Source organism: Haliotis rubra, unplaced genomic scaffold (assembly GCF_003918875.1).
Source record: "Haliotis rubra isolate DU_JTF1 unplaced genomic scaffold, ASM391887v1 Scf403, whole genome shotgun sequence".
NCBI lineage: Eukaryota > Metazoa > Mollusca > Gastropoda > Lepetellida > Haliotidae > Haliotis > Haliotis rubra.
This window is the reverse complement of record NW_025767084.1, coordinates 692,092-715,354: the sequence shown is the minus strand read 5'-3', so window position 1 is coordinate 715,354 and position 23,263 is coordinate 692,092. Positions and strand designations below refer to the sequence as shown.

General features: G+C 40.3%; 1 protein-coding gene and 1 long non-coding RNA gene across 2 annotated transcripts in view; one reads left to right on the top strand and one right to left on the bottom strand.

Annotated features, from left to right (window-relative positions):
• The window catches only part of LOC124287654 (adenylate kinase 9-like), a 57,037-nt gene that overhangs the window by 28,426 nt on the left and 5,348 nt on the right, over positions 1-23,263 (bottom strand). The window contains 14 exon segments of the mRNA XM_046724157.1: positions 724-824; positions 1,117-1,347; positions 2,600-2,846; positions 5,674-5,883; positions 9,004-9,045; positions 12,192-12,239; positions 15,514-15,682; positions 16,395-16,575; positions 17,060-17,301; positions 18,129-18,203; positions 19,847-19,975; positions 20,437-20,508; positions 20,759-20,866; positions 22,373-22,485. Of these exon segments, the coding sequence (XP_046580113.1) occupies positions 724-824; positions 1,117-1,347; positions 2,600-2,846; positions 5,674-5,883; positions 9,004-9,045; positions 12,192-12,239; positions 15,514-15,682; positions 16,395-16,575; positions 17,060-17,301; positions 18,129-18,203; positions 19,847-19,975; positions 20,437-20,508; positions 20,759-20,866; positions 22,373-22,485 (1,968 nt within the window).
• LOC124287655 lies at positions 17,223-23,215 on the top strand. The gene is made up of 3 exons (XR_006901302.1): positions 17,223-17,310; positions 22,403-22,506; positions 23,093-23,215. It is a non-coding gene; the product is annotated as an uncharacterized LOC124287655 (long non-coding RNA).

Here is a 23,263-nt window from a genome sequence, read left to right as displayed (position 1 = left end):
GCAGCATCAATAAGGACGCAAATGATGACTTGTTATTAATTACTTGTCCTCATGCAGAATAGTCACAAAGATTATGTTTTTTGTAATTTAAATTTTATTTCTGAATCCCTGTTACAGTCAAAATAGGCAATTTCCAGGCAATATCATTATGAGATTATATCACTATCTGTTACTGAATGTGAAAAGGTAGTGACTTTAAACAACATATAACCAGTGTATTGTTCCCTGTAAGTTTAACAAATTACAGAATGTATTAAAGTAACAAAGTACACCTTGTAATCAATCAATTCCTTGCCGACCATGGTCATCTGTATGTATGACACAACCATTGAGCATCCCACTGAGAAGCTACCACAACAAACATGTAACAGTTTCGGGGTGTAGCCATGGTAACAACGTAAGGATGTGACTTGTCAAAAAGGTTTCAGGTTAGCTTCACTGTTAAAAATCTAGAGATTAACACTAACATCCCCTGAATATAATGTCAAGGATAATATTGTATGATAAACATGCCCAAATTTACAGAAATTCTGCAAAATTTGTTAAATTCCACACTAAAAGGCACATTTCTGGATCTGACTGAAGAAGAATCTCCAGTTTAGGGACAAGTTTTCAAAATTCATATCAAATAATCCATCACATTTCTCAAACACCTACACCCCGACACTGACATGATTTCAGCCCAAAGACAGTTTTCCTCTTTCATTCTTCTGTCTATCTTACCTTCTGGGACATCTTCTCCTTCCTCTATCCTTCTCCTTCGTTCTTCCTCCGCTGCCCGTCTAATTGCTTCCTCTCTGGCTCTCTTCTCTTCCTCCTCTTTCCTTCAAGTGCAAATGTTTAGAGTCAGTCAAGGTTAAAACTCTACACTGCTTGTCGCAAGAGGTGACTAATCGGATGGGGTGGTCAGGCTCGCTGACTCATCGTATCCCAATAGCGAATATTGATGTTCATGCTGTTGATCACTGGATTGTCTAGTCCAGACTCGATTATTTACAGACTGCCGCCATTTAGCTGGAATATTTTTGAGTGCGGCGTTAAACAACCAAGGAACAAACAAAGCTACTGACAAAGCTGACTGTAAAGGTCAGATTCTGTACAAGTAAAACATCCCACCTTTTCTCCTCAAGTTTCCTCTGTCTCTCCTGTTCCTCAGCCTCTCTGCGGACCATGACCTTGGCATCGACCTCCTCCTTGTTCATCTCATAGTACCGCTGGTTGAGGAAGACACCGTTGTCGCTGTTGTCGTTGAGGATGATGACGTCATCAGGAAGGATGTTCTTCTCCACGCAGACGTTCCACTGTTCACGGTTGTTGGGGAAGTTGTCGAGGATCCAACCTCCATTCCTGGAAGCAACAAACACACATGTGGACCATGTCGCCATGACAGTGACAGAGAGGGATACCACAATGACTGATGACAAGACGACTGATGACAAGACGGCTGATGACAATGATGACTGATGACACAATGACGACAGATGACACAATGATGACTGATTCAAGACCACCTGGGACAAGTAAGAAGACTAGCCTTGTGTTTGTGGTTGTATGCTGCACTCAGCAATGTTCTGGCTATATCACAGTAGACAGAGAATACAGCTGAAACTCATTTTGTCAAACTTTTGGGACCCGAAAAACATTTGAGTTATCCATGATTCAAGTGAGTGGGTGATTTTAGCTTAATGCCGCTTTTAGCAATATTCCAGTAACATCATGGCGGGAGACACCAGAAATGGGCTTCACATGTGGGGAATCAAACCGCGTTTTGGACGTAACAAGCGAATGCTTTAACCACTAGGCTACCCTACCACCCCTCCCAGGATTCAAGACAACCAACACAGTGAATTTTGTAAAACCAAAGACATTGTGAGAGTGAAGTTGAAAAATCATCAACACACAACACTCTTGGCAGATCGAGCTTGACCAAGCCTGACATGACCAAAGTACTTCAGTAAAATTTACATAGCTCTGTCAATTTTGCAAGTGTTTTTGCTGATCAACTACCTTCACAAAATACCATTAGTCTGTCTTTCCCGTTATCTTTTTGATGTTACTCCCACAACATCTGCCAACAATGCAGTCCTGACAAACAGATGATTTGCAACATGGGAGACAATCAATTCAGTGTCTTTACACTACAACTGAAACGATTTTACACCTGTTCATATATTACATATTTGAGAATAAGGCCAGGCCAATTTTATTTCTTGTTTTACGGATTTTTGTCCTTAGAAAACCTAAAGGCAGGAGGGAAAAATTAAAAATAAAATCACCAGTCAAAGTAATATTCCTACTAAATAGTCAAAGTATTTTACTTTCGGCAATTTATGAAGTGTATATGGGGAAAAAACAATCTAAAACCTTTTTTTTGTAAGTTTACATTTTTTGCCAATAGAAACATTAGGATTTTATTTTTTGAGTGGGGAAAATTAATTTTCTTTTCTTTCTTATTCTTGATAAAATATCGACAGGCGGATCCGTAAAACAAGAAATAAAATTGGTCTGGCCTAAAGGAGAATTATTTTATCACTGCTTTGTGGTATAAAACAGAATAGACACATACCTAGGATAATCTCGAGTACAGACTAAAACTCACATAGGTCCTTCTGGGTTGTTCTTCCTCAGCTCTCTCTCGCAATCCTTAATGGCCGCCTCCATGACCTCGATGTATGCCTCCGGCGGCATCTGCACAGAGTTCTTCTCCGCTTCCTTCACAGCAGCTTCCACGATGGTGATGACCTCAGGGTGTGTGCTATCAACCTCCACTGGCTTTTCTTCCTTTGGCTCAGCCTTCGTCTCACTGTCCTTCTGACTGCCCTCAACTTCTGGCTTATCTCCCTTGACTGTAAAAACCATTGCAAGGTTTTTAAACTGTATTTTTATCTTTTTCAGGCAAAAAATACATTTCTAAAAACAACAAAATAACTACAATTCAAGGTAGCAGAATCCTCAGTATTCCATAGACTGAAGTACAAGATTGATTTACAAAAAGAACTGAAAAGAAAGGTGTCTTTTAAGTTGAGACATAAAAAGTAATAATGTTTTCTTACTTGTCTTCTTAAACATACAACTTAAAGTTGATAATTTGATGATCAACAAATGATATATATTGGACTGACTGACTGAGTTTGGTTTCAGCAATATTCCAGCAACATCAGACACAAAATGGGCTTCACACCCATATATTGAACCGGGTCTTCGGCGTGATTTTAACAATCCCACCACCCCATATATATTGGAAAAAATCATCTATGTTCAGCAAATCAGTAACAGTAGAACAATCCCACTAATATTGCTGGGTGATTCAATCGGCGGCCATTCTCTCCTACATGATTCTTCTACTTTCGCAATCATCATGTAATATTGACACCATAAAATCATATAAGAATTCTTCAACCTTTAAACATCATTATTTTGAAACATTGATTATTAATTTGTAATTTGACTGATATCCCTTATATAGACTGAAACTCAAGTACAACCTAAAAGAAGAAATGGTATGGCAATTTATGTACATGATACACTTTGTTAAAAACATTAACCTTGATATAAGCAACTTTCAAAAACAGTAACTTGCAATACTCCAGATTTGTACTTGTTTACAAAACCCTGCTAAACATAATGCTATCTTCATGTACAGTGCGAATACTTACATAAGACAGAGAAATGTGGTAGTGCATAACGCATTATCAAACTGTCTAATAATGACATATTAATATTGGACACAAAATGAAAGTAGAAATATTCTGCTTCCCTATAAATTTCAAAAAAATTTCAAGCAAATTTCAGTATTGCTGAATGGATATTTTGAAACTGTTTGTAAGGGTGTCCTTACAGTGCATACTGTAAACCCTTTTTGAAAGTGTTAGAACATTTTCATAAATGTACATAAATATAAAGAGAGTACATATGTGTATCTGATCTTCAGTTTGCCAGACATATATTATATAATAACAGGAACATGTTAGTAATTGCTGTGTTAAAGCTGGGGATGAAAGCTGTGTTACACCACAGGCAGATGTTTGCAGCATTTTAAAGTGCCTGTGCTCTATTATGACGCTGCTCTGTCAAGACATGACGGTATAAACTTATGACTGCAGCAAATATACAACTCTATATACGACTGTGCTTTGTCAGTATAATCAGCACATGACAGAACACAACATATACTTTTTCTCTTGTTCTATTATTTTGCTCTATAAACATATGACTGGTCTATCTATACCATGTAATGCCTCACCCCCAAAATACCTCACTACACTCCACCCCATCCCCCACGTCAAACTACCGCCACCACCACCTTCCCTCCCATGCTATACACCAGCATCGCTATAAACAACACTGCAATACAACACCAGCATTGCTATACAACAGTGTTGCTATACACAGCACTGCTTTACAACAGTGTTGCTATACACAGCACTGCTATACAACAGTGTTGCTATACAACAGTGTTGCTATACACAGCATTGCTATACAAGTGTTGCTTTACACTGCACTGCTATACAACAGTATTGCTATAAACAGCACTGCTATACAACATTGCTATACAACAGTGTTGCTATACACAGCACTGCTATACAACATTGCTATACAACAGTGTTGCTATACACAGCACTGCTTACATCAACATGTTTACACAACAGAACTGCTATACAACAGCACATTTATACAACAGAACTGCTATACAACAGCACATTTATACAACAGAACTGCTATACAACAGCACAATTATACAAAAGAACTGCTATACAACAGCATGGCCATACAACATTGTTATACAACAGTGTTGCTATACAATGGCATAGCAATACAGAGTTGCTATACACAGCACTGCTATATAACAGTGTTGCTATAAACAGCATTGCTATACAACAACATGGTCAAACACCACCATTGCTATACAACAGTGTTGCAACACAACAGTATGGCTATATAAGAGAATGGTTATATGACAGCATTGTTATACAACAGTGCGTTAATACAACAGCAAAATTATTCAACAGCACAATTACACAACAGCATGATTATGACACCATTCCCCTACATCCCTGAAAAACAGATTTCTATCACCTCATACATCTCCAGAAAGCTGAGGACTGTAGCTACAGATGAACCTGTTTGAACCACTCTGATTGTAATACCCAGTTAAGTGCCAGGTTATGGAGTCAACCATAGCTCTTTGCTTATAACACCTAGAATTACCCAAAACATAGTGTTGTTTTGCTCTGCTTCAATTTGTTCATGAACATGCTTACACTAAATTCCACAAATGAGACACACAAAAAAGTTATTTTTGGCCTTCAGTAATTCAAGTTTATGTCGATCTGGTGAGAAATTTAAACATGTAAAACAAATTATACTGAACTAAAGTAATTTATGAATATCCTCCAAAATAGTCATAATCAATCACGTATTCAGTCTTCACTACAAAAGAACATCCAAATAATCTTCATGTTCCTTAACTTCTTTTGCTCAGTATATATGTTTTTCGGGATGTATCAAATCATGATGGTGAAACAGATGATGATGGTTTAATGGTTATCAGTATGATGTAGAAACAGCAGAAGGATTATATCACAGCAGGATTAAGATTATGTCACAGCAGGATTAGGATTATATGGCAGCTTGGTTTCACATGAAACCGTGTTGGTCCAGCTTGAAGCAAACCTTCAGAAGGCTCTTCAGCTGCTTCTACTTTCTCTCCATCTGTTTTCTCTTCTGTCTTCTCTCCATCAATTTCTCCTTCAGTCGTTTCATCCCCACCTTTAGCCTCCCCATCAGGTTTTTCACTATCAGAATTTTCCTCCTTTTTTCCCTCATCTCCATCCTTCTGTCCGTTCTCTCCTTTCTCCATGACAGCTGAAGCCCGCCCTGATTCTACGTTAGGTGAAGGTCAAACAGACTATCAAACTAACATACGTGGCTATCTAATACTAAGCGTGCAAGAGTGCATGAGAAGTTTTTAAAATGTTGATGAGAAAAATAGTTCTACACTATTTTAAAATGTCTACTTTAACACCAGCAAGTTTCAGAAACTTGGACCTGGGGCAGATAAGTTGGAGGGCAATGAAAATATTGGGGCACTAGATTCTCTAAAGGTTTACAGACAGCACTATTCACAGGCTCGCCGACTTGGTTGACACGTCATCGGTTCCCAATTGCGCAGATCGATGTTCATGATGTTGATCACTGGATTGTCTGGTCCAGACTCGATTATTTACAGACCGCCGCCATATAGCTGGAATAGTGCTGAGTGTGGCGTAAAACTAAACTCACTCACTCACTCACTCACAGGGAAATTTCCTGATTTAAATACTTGGGCCTTAGTGGATCCAAAATTCATTATGCCATTTGGGAGTGGAACGATTTTTATGTTGATTTTGTTTTCACACAATACACATTGCACAAGATGATGACTAGTTATTTCCGAGGGTAAAACCTGAAGATAATTTTTCTAGGTATTTTCTGAATCAAACCACCTCTTTTTAAATACCTGTTAGACAAAGCCCCAGTTTAAACAACAATTTAACCCCAAAAAAGTGTCAAAATGATACAAAAAGGTTTTAGAACATACAAATGAAATAACATAATACTCAGGCAAAATAAATCAAATTGAGATTTTAGGGTACCTTGACTCTTCAAATTTGTGTTTTGAGGACTGTGAAAGGACTCTTTGTTTCCCAAAACTCTCAAAACAGAATGAATCTGATCCTGATAGAGGATATTCATGATATGGAAACGCACTCAAATCCTAATCACTATGTACCACTTCTACTGCCAATCACTCTCTGCCACAAAGTACACATAAACTGTTTATAAACTTTTGTCTGAGACAAGGGTGACTACTAGGTCATGTCCTGTTAGCATGAATTGCTATGAACAGTACAGAACCAGAGCAAAAATGAATTTTCAATGGCAACAGTTGTTTCCAAAAACTGCTTACAAATATTTAAAAACATTAGGGTCATTGTCTTTTAGAGGTGGGTTGGTAACGAGAAACTAAAAACTATTTTAGCAAGCTATATAAGAACAGCATCCTGTTGTTATTCCGTTGCCTAGTTACCTTTTAAAAGTTTAATGAGGTAGTGAGTGAAAGGGTGAGGCTGATGACAGTTACAAAAAGATCCAGCACGTTTACAATGCTTTGCAGACAATTATTGTCAATAATAGATGCATTACCACTTTACAGTCAGCCCAGATTGCCTGCAAGCCTGGGAGTGAGGTGCTGTGTTGAAAACATTAACTTGGATAGTTGGTGAACGGACTCGCTAAATTATCCAATTCACTCCCCTCCGTGGGAATCTTTACTTTTTTTTTAAAGGCAATCATGATCATCTTGGTATAGTCTATTTACTCCAACAACTGGAGCAGTTTGGATGGAGAAGATGGAGATGCTTTGTTTCTGAAAGCAGCCTGCAGTTTGACAGCATCATCAAGAATATGTGATTTCAATTTGGACCATGTGAGTATTTATTATTTGGATCACAAAAAGACACATTAATAATTAGGATCATGTGAATAGGTCTTTTAACATAGTGACTATTTTGATCATGTGCAAATTTCTTTTGACTATGTGGAACATATGAATAGGTCTTTTTTACCATTTGGATCATGTGAATAGGTATTTCTACTATTTTGAAATGATCAATGAATATTTTTTCTTTTTGATTTTGTAAAACAGGTATTTTACTATTTAGATCACATGAACAAGTCATTTTACTGCTTGGATCACATGAATAGGTATTTTATCTTTTTTACTATTTTGATAACATGAATAGGTATTTTTACTATTTGGATCATGCTAAGGATCATTTGTCTGGAGTCCAATGATAATATATATCAACCATACTATGCTTAGAAAAGAGCAGACTGTGTGAATTTAAATCCTGTCATGGTTAAATCTTCATCTGATTCTAACACACATCTACGGATACCAAACCTGTCAGCTAACATCATGTTGAAAGTCCAGCCTATGGCATGTAAGTGAATGTCTATGTGCTGTTACACTGATATTCTCCACACAACCTGTTCAGACTATCTCTCCACGTTATCACTTAGTCTTGGTTTAGGGATCAGAACAGCACCTGATTTTGAGTGAGTGAGTAAGGCTTTACGCCACTTTCAGCAATATATTGCAATATCCTGGCGGGGACACCAGAAATGGGCTTCACACATTGTACCCATGTTGGAATCGAACCCAGGTCTTTGGCATGATGAGTAAACGCTAAACCACTAGGCTAACCCACCACCCACCAATTTTGAAAATGTTTTATTATTTATTAGTATTGCTTGAATCTGCTGAAAGTTTGATTTATCTACCTTCATCGAAATAACAACTACAATATAATTACACATTATTGGTTCATGATTAAAAGTCTGAAAGCTTCAATGATTAATCTACATTCTCATGCTTCTAACACACTGTCCACTAAGTTACAACATGCAAAATGGTTTATTGTAACAAAATGAAAAACTATGTCTAAGAAAAGGTATCAGCACACTTCATGCAAGGATTCTAAACACAGGTTACACAGTGCTGAGGGCCTTACAATGTGATCTTACTACAAACATTGTCCATATTATGGAATGGACACAAATTATGTTAGAAATAAGATCACTTTGCAGAATGTATCCCTGGTTCTAACTAGTTTATACTAATCCACACTTCCAGTTGTACACAATCTAACCCATCACCAAAATTGATTAAAATGATAATCTAGAAAATATATATCATAAATGGAAGAAAACACAAATGCACATTTCAGAAGTACTGTATTTCACTTTTTTTAACTAATTTCCTTTTTGTGGCCTAGTTTTTGCTTTTAGGTAAATGCTTCACCCAGTGAGCTAGTTCTCAGATGTAAAACAGCAAATCTAAAAATAGCAAATTTGACTTTATTCATTTAAAATGCTGATGACTTAAACTGTGTACAATTTGAAAGTGGAACATGCTCTGACAACAGTTGTCATATTTTGTCACAATTGTCACACTCTCACCTCCATCTTTAGTAGACTTGTCCTCCTTATCTTCATCATCATCTAACACAACAAGCAACAGTAGATAAACACTTGCATAGAATACTGGGGTAACACTTCATAGATACTTGGATATTACTTCTTAGAACCTTGGATATTGGTTCATGGAACTTTGGATATCAGTTCATAGAACCTTGGATGTTTGTTCATGGAACACTGGATATAACCTCAAAGAACCTTGGATACTAGTTCACAAAACTTTGTATATTATGGAACAGAACTGTGTACGTGTCCATCAAACTTTGGATATTAGTTCATGGAACTTTGGATATCAGTTCATTGACCATTTATATGAGTTCATTAAACTTTGGATATTAGCTGATTAAACTTTGGATATTAGATCATAGAACTTTGGATATTAGTTCATAGAACTTTGGATATTAGTTCATTGAACTTTGGATATTAGTTCATAGACCTTGGATATTAGTTCATAGAACTTTGGATAATAGTTCATGGAACCTTGGATATCAGTTCATGGACCTTCAATATAAGTTCTTTGAACTTTTGACATTAGTTCATGGTTCTGATAGCGCCTATGGTGTGTAGCATCAGATTCTTTTGTAACAAGAAATATCACAAGATCTGGCCACAGTGCCTCCTATATGCAGCCAACAGAAAGTATAATTGATGTCATTATGAATGCTTATAGAAATACTGGTAGTCAATTGATCATCGCATGAAATTCTAAAACTATTGCATTACAAAAAATATAGAACGTTTTACAGGTTGATCACACACGCAAGCACAGAAATGGGTATTAATTTTAGATTAGCAATCCAACCCAGATCAATAGCTCTAGAAACACACAAAGAACCAGGAGGATGAAGAAAGACGAGCATGAAGATTTCATAGATGTTTAACACTGAGTACAAATTAAGGTCCTGGTTCTGAATCTACTTGGCTTACAGACATGGATTAAATATAAAATCTTCATATCTCTTGTCAACATTAAACCTAACAAATTTAAAAAATGATCAAACTTTCAAAGTATGTCAGTACAGGAAAAAAGGTAATTCTTTAACTTCACTTCAGAAAAATTGTTATCTTTGTTATACATGACAAAAAATTCTTAAAGAGATCAGTGCCACAAGTTTTGTATAAGAAGTATTTTTATATCATTTAATTTTGACCCACTAACCCTATGGTTTGGTTAAAAGATTACCTGTAAACCAAGTGCCTGTAATACGGTATAACATGGTTATAACAAACCTGGATATAACATAATAGTGGTTATAACAAACCATTTGAATCCAGAATGCTTTATTAAATATTATGGCAAATGTCATATAACTGTTCACACTCTCCCCACTGAATTCTAACACAGCTGATTTCTTCCAAATATTGTCAACGCTATTCTGTAACTGTTTATTCTTGTTATACCGCTTAAGTGAGTGAGTGAGTATGGTTTTACGCCGCTTTTAGCAATATTCCAGCAATATCACGGCAGGGGACAGCAGAAATGGGCTCACACATTGTGCCCATGTGGGGATTTGAACCCGGGCCTTCGACGTGACAAGTGGACGCTATAACCACCAGGCTACCCCACCGGCCCTTTATACCACTTAAAACCGAAAATACCAAGGTGATGTAAATACATCCATGAACTGATATTTTCATACATATGCATAGAAATTCAGATGACAGATGAGGTTTGTTGAATTTTGAGTGAGTGAGTTGGGTTTAACGCTGTTTTGCACAGTTATCAAGCTTTATCTGGATCTGGCAGTTTGGCGTAAGAGAAAAGCCCATACTGATACAGGTCTCTGATGTTGATCAATATGGTGACACCCACTCACTGGTAAGGAGCTGACAAACCTAGAAACATAACCAGTGGAAACTGGGACTCTAACCCACAAGGGGCGGTGGGGTAGCCTAGTGGTTAAAGCGTTGGCTCGTCACGCCGAAGACCCGGGTTCGATTCCCCACATGGGCACAATGTGTGAAGCCCATTTCTGGTGTCGCCCGCCGTGATAATGCTGGAATATTTCTAAAAGCGGCGTAAAACTAAACTCAGTCAGTCAGTCTAACCCACAATCATAGGATTCTGGAATGCCGAAGGGACATAACTCTGCATGGCTAACTGTTGCAGCTTATATGACTGGACCACCTTCGCCTCCTCCACGAGTAATAAACTACAGTCAGGAACAAATTGTATCTATGCGCCAGTGTTCGTTGTAACCATGTTTTTCTGTACGACCAGAAGGATCAAGTACAGGTTGAACATTGTGAGTGTACTCAGCACAAGTTCAGAATCCAAGGACTACATAATCATAGGTAGCAAGCTCAGTGTAAAGTGCATTGAAGGAAAATATTATGCAATTAGCAGTGATAAAAACTAAAACTGGAAGTCAAGTGGCTTTGCCATAAATTATATTTTAAATTTAAGAAAATATACTGAGGGGAAAAAATAAGGGATCACATGAAAGCACAAGTGTTCCTGTATTTTTTTTCAGGTTTCTTCACAAGTGTTGTATCGCATAACTTGTGAAGAAACCTAGAAACAAATAAAGGAACACTTGTGCTTTCATGTGATCCCTTATTTTTTTCCCTCAGTATATGTTGCAGAAGACATACCTCTTTAACATGTAATACTGAGTTGTTGATATGACACAGAGATCAGTAGAGATTTCTACAGTATGATTTGTAAGTCAAATACAACCACACATAGCATAGCGTGAACTCAGAGTGAGCATAGTGGGAGCAATTCTAAAGCATCATACAAAAAGTAAAACAATCACACAGTCAGAAAAAGAAAAGTGGTCACAGAATGAACATAGAGTGGGCAGAATGAGCATGAGGTGAACATACAGTGGGCATAGAGTGAACATTCAGTAGATTTAGAGTGAACGTAGGGTGGGGAAAGAGTGAACATAAAGTGAACATAGGGTGGGGAAAGAGAGAGCATAGAGTGAACATAGGGTGGGGAAAGAGTGAGCAAAGAGTGAACATAGGGTGGGGAAAGAGTGAGCATAGAGTGAACACAGGGTGGGGAAAGAGTGAGCACAGAGTGAACATAGGGTGGGGAAAGAGTGAGCACAGAGTGAACATAGGGTGGGAGAAAGGGTGAGCATAAGAGAGTGAACATAGGTGGGGAACATGAACATAGTGGGTTTAGAGTGAGCATATCTAAAGGGTGATATAGGTAGTACCATCAGCCTGCTCCTTCGCCTCCTCGGCCTCGAGTTCTGCCAGCTCTGCTGTTATAACAAAGCCATACACATCTATTGTTAGTCAGACACACCTCACACACATGTACAGACACACACAGCACTACTGGCGATAGGTAGCACTTCATGTCATTCCCACTGAGAATAGATGCCAAATAAAAAAGCATTCAAATACAAAAATGAAAAGTAAAAATGTTTAGTTACGCAACCAATCTACCACAGAACCACTACCATAAAACAGCAAAAATTCTGGCTATAGCATACTGGTTATGCAGACAGAATCAAATAAAAGCATTTAAATGAAATCAATGCCCAATCCACAATGATTATTGTAATAAGACTGAACATTTTTAAGAATTTGTTTCACCATCTCCAAAAAGTAATTTTAGTCAAAATGTTTTAATGCAGTATTAGTATTGCCATGTGTGTTGTGACATCTGGCAGACATTTATTGATTCGCCATGTCCTCCTGAAAACTAATTACATGTAATAACATGACCAAAAAATATAGCCAAGTGTTATGGCTGCTGTAATCTTATACTCACCAACACCTGGAAGTGGAGGGTAATCTATACCCATCTGAATCCCCATTAATCCCCGATAATTGTCTGAATCCACACCCATCCTCTATACCCCTCAACAATCCCAACACCCCCTCCTCGATAATTGTCTGAATCCACACCCATCCTCTATACCCCTCAAGAATCCCAACAATCCTCTACATCCATCAGCATCATTACACCTTCTCAATAACCATCGGCATCCCGACACCCATCCCCAATTTCCAACAGAATCCCCACCTATCATCTATACCCATCAGAATCCCAGTACCTCCTCTACACCCATCAGAATCCCCAAACCTCCTCTATACCCATCAAAATACCAGCACCTCCTCTACATCAATCAGAATCCAAGCACCTCCTCTACACCCTTCAGAATCCGAACACCCCACCTCAATTTCTAACAGAATCCTCACCTATCATCTATTCCAATCAGAATCCCAGCACCTCCTCTACACCCATCAGAATCCCCACACCCATCCTCAATTTCTAACAGAATCCTCACCTATCATCTATATCCATCAGAATCCCAGCACCTCCTCTACACCCATCAGAATCCCAAAACTTCCTCTACACCCATCAGAATCTCAAGACCTCCTCTACACCCATCTGAATCCCAACACCCCTCTTCAATTTCTAACATCCATCCACATCCAAAAAACACCTTTACACCCATCACAATAAAAATAAAAAAAACTCTCATCAATTCCCAACAGAAACCCCACAAATCAGAGTCCTCACCAACCCACCTCTGTGCCAGCCCGTACCACACCGATCCCTCCTCTGTACCACCCCCTACAACACCCACCTCTGTACCGCCCCCTACAACACCATCCCACCTCTGTACCATCCCCTACAACACACACCCTCCAGTGTACCGCCCCATACAACACCCACCCTCCTCTGTACCACCCCCTACAACACCATCCTCCTCTGTACCACCCCAACAACACACACCCTCCTTTCTGTACCAACCCTACCAACACACCATCCCTCCTCTGTACCACCCCAACAAACACCACCCTCCAGTGTACCACCCCTCACAACACCATCCCACCTCTGTACCACCCCTACAACACCCACCTCCTACTGTACCACCCCTACAACACCCTCCCTCCTCTGTACCACCCCTACAACACACACACCCTCCTTTGTACCACCCCTACAACACCAACCCTCTTCTGTACCACCCCTACAACACCCACCCTCCTCTGTACCACCCCTACAACACCCACCCACCTCTGTACCACCTGTCCACTGTACCACCCCTACAACACCCACCCACCTCTGTACCACCTCCTACAACACCCACCTCCTCTGTACCACCCCCCTACAACACCCACCCTCCTCTGTACCACCCCTACAACACCCACCCTCCTCTGTACCACCCCTCAACACCCACCCACCCTCTGTACCACCCCATACAACACCCACCCACCTCTGTACCACTCCCTACAACACCCACCCTCCCCACTGTACCACCCCATACAACACCCACCCTCCTCTGTACCACCAGCTACAACACCACCCTTCCTCTGTACCACCCCTACAACACCCACCTTCCACTGTACCACCTCCTACAACACCCACCTTCTCCTGTGTACCAGCAGCTACAACACACACCCTCCACTGTACCACCCCCTACAACACCCACCTTCCACTGTACCACCCCATACAACACCCACCCACCTCTGTACCACCCCTTACAACACCCACCTTCCACTGTACCACCTGCTACAACACCCACCCACCTCTGTACCACCCCCTACAACACCCCACCTTCCACTGTACCACCCCTACAACATGCACCCTCCTCTGTACCACCTCTACAACACCCACCCACCTCTGTACCACCCCCTATAACACCCACCCTCCTCTGTGTACCAGCAGCTACAACACACACCCTCCTCTCTGTACCACCCCTATACAACACCCACCTTCCACTGTGTGCTGCCTCCTACAACACCCACCCACCCTCTGTACCACCCCCTACAACAACACCCACCCTCCTCTCTATACCAAGCACAGCTACAACACCTACCCTCCTCTGTACCACCCCCTACAACACCCACCTTCCACTGTACCACCTCCTACAACACCCACCCTCCCTCCACTCTGTACCACACCCCTACAACACCCACCTTCCACTGTACCACCCCCCTACAACACCCACCCTCCACTGTACCACCCCCTACAACACCCACCCTCCTCTGTACCACCCCTACAACACCCACCTTCCACTGTACCACCCCCTACAACACCCACCCTCCTCTGTACCACCCCCTACAACACCCACCTTCCACTGTACCACACCCTCTTACAACACCCACCCTCCTCTGTACCACCAACACTCCTGTACCACCCCTACAACACCAACACACCACCCACCCTCTGTACCACCCCCACAACACCCACCTTCCACTGTACACCCTCCTACAACACCCACCCTCCCTCTGTACCACCCCATACAACACCCACCCACCACTGTACCACCCCCCTACAACACCCACCCTCCTCTGTACCACCCCCTACAACACCCACCCTCCTCTGTACCACCCCCCTACAACACCCACCTTCCACTGTACCACCCCTACAACACGCCCCTCCACCTCTGTACCACCCCCTACAACACTCCACCCTCCTCTCTGTACTACCCCCCTACAACACCCACCTTCCACTGTACCACCCCTACAACACGCACCCTCCTCTGTACTGCCCCCTACAACACCCATCCCTCCACTGACCTGCTTCTTTCGCTGCTGCTGCTGCCTCTGCCTCAGCATCCATCTGCTCCTTGATTTTGGCCTTGACCGTGGTGATGGCAGCCTCCGTAGCCTCGTCACGCACCTGCTGCAAGGCCTTCTCCTTCTCCTCCGCCATCCTTGGCTTGATCAGCTCCGTCATGTTCAGCACCTGAAGGGAAAGTGATCCTGTAGGGCTGCTGTGGGCAACACAAACGTCCACTAAACATCCCTAACATACACTCACATCTCAGCCTTGCCTGTCATAATGATTTACAATACTAATACTGCTTTCAACAAAACATACTTTATGACTATGACACAGATAAAGTTAAGAGCTGCGGGTGATTCTTTACATTTTCATCTGTCACATACATAACATATACACACCAAACAAGAGTGACAGTACATGCAGAAAATGTAAATTGTGTGTATCAGGGGAGACAACGCTGAGATCTGTTGATCCTTCTGACAAAGCTTTAAATCCATTGTATGCTTTAAAAGTATGAAATTGGTGACATTAATATTTCATTACAAAACAGAAATATAATAGAGACAAACCTGAAAACAAATTGACAAGTGCAGCATTTCATAAAGAATATATAAACTGATATCCCATGGTCGAGCGCAGCCAAGTGACCTGATCTAACTATTCTTTTGTCTCTGTTTTAGTGAAAACCTAATTCCTGCCAAGAACACACAAACTGTCATACAAAACCCATCATATGTAAAATTTATGAAGTGGGGTCAGTCAAATCAAGTCATAACACTTCTTCCCCAGTGCCAGGGGTAAAATGAATGAAGACAGAATATATAGAAATGTGTATCAGGGGAGACAACTCTGATCAGCTGTGGGTATGAGAGAAAAACCCAAGTATTCTTACCTTTGCACCATATTTCTGTGCAAGTAGATGACACAGTGTGGTTTTCCCTGCTAGGGGTTGACCCAGCACACAGAACTTGGCGGCAGGGCGGGGCTGAGGGGGAAGGAGGTAGGGCCGGGGATTCTTCAGGAACTTCTCCATTGCTTCTCCACTGGACAGGAAGTACATCTTATCCAGGAAACTGTGAATATACATATCATTAGAAAACTATTTCCCAAGGAAACTTGATGTAGGCAAAGAAGAAGAATACACTTCTGTCAAAAGCCACCACATACATATCACTATAGATGTCTGTCTTTCATGCCATCCATTCCAAACTGTATTTTACACAACAACATGTAGATATTCTTTACCACACCAACATTATGCATGGAGACATGCAAAAAGCACAAGTAGTTACACTTTCAAAGGGATAACAATTCATGCTGTGAACAAACTAAAAGAAGGGCATTTTGCCTAATGATGAATACTGAATCCGAGCCACTGCAACAATATTTTACTCTGATGTCATCATGAATTATCAACGTAAAGTCAGTGAACATTTCATAAGTATTGTCAGGTAAAAAACTACCACAAAAGTTTTTTCCTTTTATAAAATTTAATTTCATGAATATTTAAGTAGTTTCTATAATAATATAAAAATTGACAACAGTTCAGCTATTTACCTGACAGCAAATTCTGGTTTTCCATTGACAACATTTCCCTCAAACAGAGCCACAGGACAACTGCGAGCCCAGCGACTCCGGCGCCAGCGGAACCGAGGAGCTACCATCTGTTTGGCTGCAATCTGCCGCATGAGCTCATCTGTCTGTATGTCCTCAGAGATGTCGTCCTCCTCGGGGTCATACAGCCTTATGGGGACAGCAGCGGGACGGAGGACGAAGCAACTCAGTCTCTGCATCAGTTGCTGTAACAGGTACACAATGGTCATTGTTGTCTTTATATCAACATCACCAGAGTCAAATTTATCATCATGTCTCACAGTTATGCCACATCAGTTCTTGGCTGGTTTCACAAATGAACTTTAGGTAAACATTAGTACCCATATGGGGATTCCAGACCCAGGTTTGATATAAGCTTGTTTGTAGTTTGTACATTTAGTTTGAGACACTTAAATTTAACATGGTTAAATCCTGAATAATGAGCCTGTAAAATCAACAGATTTTTCAAAAGTAATTTCTAGTCTTCTTTATATCGTGAATATATTCCACCGTTACTATCATTTCCTGAATGATATCCTGATATGCACCGACTGCCCACAAATAGACAAAGACAAATTAGAAATTGGTGAGTGAATGCTGTTTCGTACTATTTCAGGGCTATACCAAAAGGGGGCGGTTTGGTGAAAGCGTTCGCTCTCACAGTTATCTCGTCACGCCGAAGACCTGGGTTCGAATCTCCACATGGGTACATTGTGTGAAGCTCATTTCTGGTGTCCCCCGCCGTGATATTGCTGGAATATTGCTAAAAGCGGCGTAAAACCAAACTCACTCACTCACTCACTATACCAAAAGCTACCCAGTCTTGAAACATGTGCTTGATAGCAAGAACAATGATCCATGATCATGTCACGCTTTTAGTCAATTATTATTAAAAAGATAAGACACTTAACACAGAGTTGATTGGTAGAGAAAGTAAGTGTCATAACAATTGATATTTATTTTCTGCCATCTATGGCCGATGGCTCTAGTTGGAAACCTATATAAAGTGACCTCTTCGTTATAATCTCCTTACCTTGAAGAGCATAAGGCTGCTAAGGTTGCCGTCCAACTCCACGAGGTACTGCTGATCATGGTCAGCCATGTAGTCCTGGAAAAGGGATTGGGTGGTCAAAATGGCTGCTGAGTATGCCACAATGCATTCAGTTATTCCGCTAAGATGTGTGACTGCATTGTTATGAGGCAGTGGAAACTGTGTCAATGTATCTGTAGTGATTGTCACTGACATTTGAATAATTAGATACTATTCAAACACTAACTTTTGAGCGCTGTTAAAATCTGGCTAAGACAACACTTTACTTGTATTTCAACAATCTACTCTTCACTACAGAAATATTACAACACTTTCTCCTGGCATTTAACACTACACAGGCTGACCCCAATAGTCATTGGATCCTGCAGGTGGTCAGTGTAAACTTCCACCAATGAGCAACATTTTATGCATGAATACAGGCTGACCTCTGTTGTTATTGGTTACTGCAAGTGGTCAATTACTGAACTTCCACTCATATACAAGGAAGTGTGAATGAATAAAGATTGACCTCGATTTTCACTGGTTACTGCAAGTGGTCAATATGAACTTCCACTCATATACAAGGAAGTGTGAATGCATAAAGATTGACCTCGATTTTCACTGGTTACTGCAAGTGGTCAATATGAACTTCCACTCATATACAAGGAAGTGTGAATGAATAAAGATTGACCTCGATTTTCACTGGTTACTGCAAGTGGTCAATATGAACTTCCACTCATATACAAGGAAGTGTGAATGCATAAAGATTGACCTCGATTTTCACTGGTTACTGCAAGTGGTCAATTAATGAACTTCCACTCATATACAAGGAAGTGTGAATGAATAAAGATTGACCTCGATTTTCACTGGTTACTGCAAGTGGTCAATATGAACTTCCACTCATATACAAGGAAGTGTGAATGCATAAAGATTGACCTCGATTTTCACTGGTTACTGCAAGTGGTCAATATGAACTTCCGCTCATATACAAGGAAGTGTGAATGCATAAAGACTGACCTCAGTCTTCACTGGTAACTGCAAGTGGTCAATATGAACTTCCACTCATATACAAGGAAGTGTGAATGCATAAAGACTGACCTCGATTTTCACTGGTTACTGCAAGTGGTCAATATGAACTTCCACTCATATACAAGTCAGTGTGAATGCATAAAGACTGTCCTCAGTCTTCACTGGTTACTGCAAGTGCTCAATATGAACTTCCACTCATATACAAGTCAGTGTGAATGCATAAAGACTGTCCTCAGTCTTCACTGGTAACTGCAAGTGGTCAATATGAACTTCCACTCATATACAAGGAAGTGTGAATGCATAAAGACTGTCCTCAGTCTTCACTGGTTACTGCAAGTGGTCAATATGAACTTCCACTCATATACAAGGAAGTGTGAGTGCATAAAGACTGTCCTCAGTCTTCACTGGTTACTGCAAGTGGTCAATATGAACTTCCACTCATATACAAGGAAGTGTGAATGCATAAAGACTGTCCTCAGTCTTCACTGGTAACTGCAAGTGCTCAATGTAACCTTCCAACCATGTTCAAGGAAAGTGTTTGTATACAGACTGACCTTGTTAGTCACAGATTACCACATGTGGCCAATGTAAATTTCCACCCATGTACCAGAAAGGTGTTTGTACACAGACTGACCTCGACAGTTATGAGTTACTACAGAAAGTAGTATACAAGGAAGGTGTATGATACTGACCTCCAGGATACGCAGCATGTTGGCTTTGTACTTGCGCAGGTTCTCCTCCACCTGGTCTGGGAGATCCTCGGGTCTCCTGATGAGTTTCTCCAGGATCTCAGGGGGCAGCTCAATCAGCGGCTCATCCCCCTGTCCACAAAGAATACATATAATAATATCCCTTTATTATTTACAATGAAATCCAGTCAATCTTGACTGGGGTGTCCCTTCTGAAATTGCTTACCCTAGCAAACTTCCAGTGCAACAAAACATGTTCAAGAAGTTATGTCGATTTGTATACATGTAAGCATTTCAAGCCATAATAAGTTAACAATGAAGTTCCATTGTATAGAGATGTTTCTAATGATAAGAATCTGCCAATTTTGGCTTCATTGTATAGAGATGCTCCTCCTAATAAACATCAAAAGGTTTGTGTTACCAAATTAACTTAGTCACGATATGGCTGAAATATTGCCAAAGTGACTTTAAATTTTAACTCACTCACTCACTCCCAAATTAACAGGATCCTGACTCAAAGGGTTTCACTGTCAGAAGGTTGTCAATGAGGATCTGTGTAAACATGGATTGTACACTTTGTTGGAATTCCTTACCTCATTGGCTGTCTCTTCTTCCTCTGCCTCTTCCTCCTCCTCCTCTTCTTCCTCCCCTTCCTTGTCCTCATTCTTGAAATCATATAACATATCAAATAATTATACATACATTATTTTCAAACAGTAATTGTTGGTTATATTTACCCGTGTACCTTTGTTTGTACTCGCAGAATAGTTCTGTAAGTTTTATTCTGAGTTATCCCCTCTGACAATTTTACACAATATTGGCACATACCTATCAACCGAAATAATTACAGGTTGTTTTCTCACACAAAATATTAGAGAATTCATCAGCAATGAAACACTTCAGCTTTAAACTTACAACTTTGATGAGCTTCTCTGGAGCATACACCTCCTTAGTGTATATTTCTCCAGAGACAGGGTCGATCTTGCAGCCAAGACGTCTTTTCTCAATATCACGATCTGGAATCTACAAGTAAAAAGAGGCGACTTACAAAAGGCTTTGAATTTAACTCTCTGGTAAAATTTTGAACTAAAAAATTGAAAACATAGTTAAAACTCCAATGTTTTCAGAGAGTTTGTCTATCAAGAACAATATGGTTGCAATGAGTAACTTTGCTGATTTTCAGTCATATCTTGAACACTGAGCATTGCTCCTGCAAATAACCACTGGTACCTTGTGTCAAGACTGTACAACTTACATTCATTGCCCTGATATAACAGAAAACAACATTCACTCACTACACTCTCTAGTGGTGTTCCGATTAATTGAAAAAATCGAAGATTGGTCGCAGTGACCAAACGACCAAGCAATCGATCACATTTTCTCATAATGGAACATAAACGATTTTGGAACTACTTTTTTAGTCTTTGAAATACTTGACAATGGAACTTATCGTTGAAGTGTCAGGGCCTGAAAACGTGTTTAATTCTTAGAAAACTCACTTCACTAACTGAAAAGCCATGACTGAATATTTCTTGAAGACTCCAGAAAGTTTATGTTCATGATATATTAGTCATCACTTTAAAGTAGCAAGTTGAATCATGTTATACATATCTGCAATAACAACCTGGATAGGAAAATCTGAAAAATGATGCTAACCAATTTTTTTCAATGATTGTTCGTTGGTAATGAAACAATCATCAATTGTGAGATTTCAACCGATTCCCAACACTAACACTCTCAGATACTGATGAGAACAGAAGTCAGTACTGTTCATGTTATATCATGGTGACTTGTAAATAATCTAATCCTGTCCTGTGGTTGATGTGGTGAGCAGCATGGGTAATGAGAACATGCTGGCACAAGTTACTGGATCGGTGAAGTAGCCTTGTGGTTAAAGCGTTCTCTCATCATGCCAAAGATCCAGGTTCGATCCCCCACATGGGTACAATGTGTGAGGGGCGTTGGGGTAGCCTAATGGTTAAAGCGTTGGCTCGTCACGCCGAAGACCCGGGTTCGATTCCTCACATGGGCACAATGTGTTAAGCCCATTTCTGGTGTCCTCCGCCGTGATATTGCTGGAATATTGCTAAAAGCGGTGTAAAACTAAACTCAGTCAGTACAATGTGTGAAGCCCATTTCTGGTGTCCCCCGCCGTGATATTGCTGGAATATTGCTAAAAGTGGCGTAAAATCATACTCACTCACAAGTTACTGAGTCTCACCAATCCAACCAAAATCTCCGTGACAACAAGCAATAGTTTTATTCTTGTTTAATGCAGCAATCTGAAGTATTCTAACATACAACAAGTGCCCTTCGATAATCAACTCTGGGCCAGATAAACAAGGGATTAATGTAATGAGCAATTTCCTATGCTGATCACAATAAAGCTACTACCAAGCCTGACCACCCAATCCATTAAAACACTGCTAAAGATAAACACTGGTTGCCAGGGACAACTATTCTGTAACAAACCATACAAGCTGGGGTCCTATTCAAATCACAGTCACAATGGGATTTCCGTATCCCTACCTTCAAGTTAATGATAAAGTCTGGCTTCAGTTTCCAGTTCCGGATGAGATCCAGCTGGTCCCGGATCGTCATGTGTTCCTCCGACAGGCAGGGGAAGTCATCCAGCACATAGCCTGAAGGGGAGATAACTCAAGGTCATATTCTATTTGTCTTAAAATTATTAAAATTCAACCTTTAAACCAAAGACAACTACTGCTAGTGTACAAACTAACAATTCACCCAATGCTCAGTGAAATATCAGTATTGTATTGTGAGCTAAAATACTGATAGCAAATTTTTATAAAATAAAAGTAATTTTTATGGGTCATACTGACAGGAGACTATTTTGAAAAAATAATATTTAAGGGACTGTTCATAATTTTTGGCGTGTGTGTGTGTGATGATACTTTTTATGGAGAAGCATGCACAATGTGAATTTGATGTACAAATTAAGTGCCCATCCACCCCGTCATGTCATGTGCATTATCAATGAACTCCCCACCCTACCCCACCTAACCCCTTCCCATAATTTTTATGCATAAATTTTTTATTATTCATCCCTGCCCCCCACCTCCCCAATACATGTGTACAAAATTGACACCCCCACCCCCGACCTCACCCGAAAAAATGGGTGAGAAACACCCCCACCCCACCCCCTCTCAAAATAATCACCACCCTAGACATAAATTATGAACGGTACCTAATTCACTTCTATGTTGTATATATAATTGTTATTTTCAGTGACATGTGGATGTTAACTAAGTGCTTCCTGAGTCTCACAATGCTGCAGCACTAACAACACAGGCTACAGCAGGTAAACGTCCGATGCTCCAAACTCAACTCTCATCCCAAGAAGCATCACATCAAAATGATAGGTAACTAACCATTAATATTTCATCGTTCTTCACATTA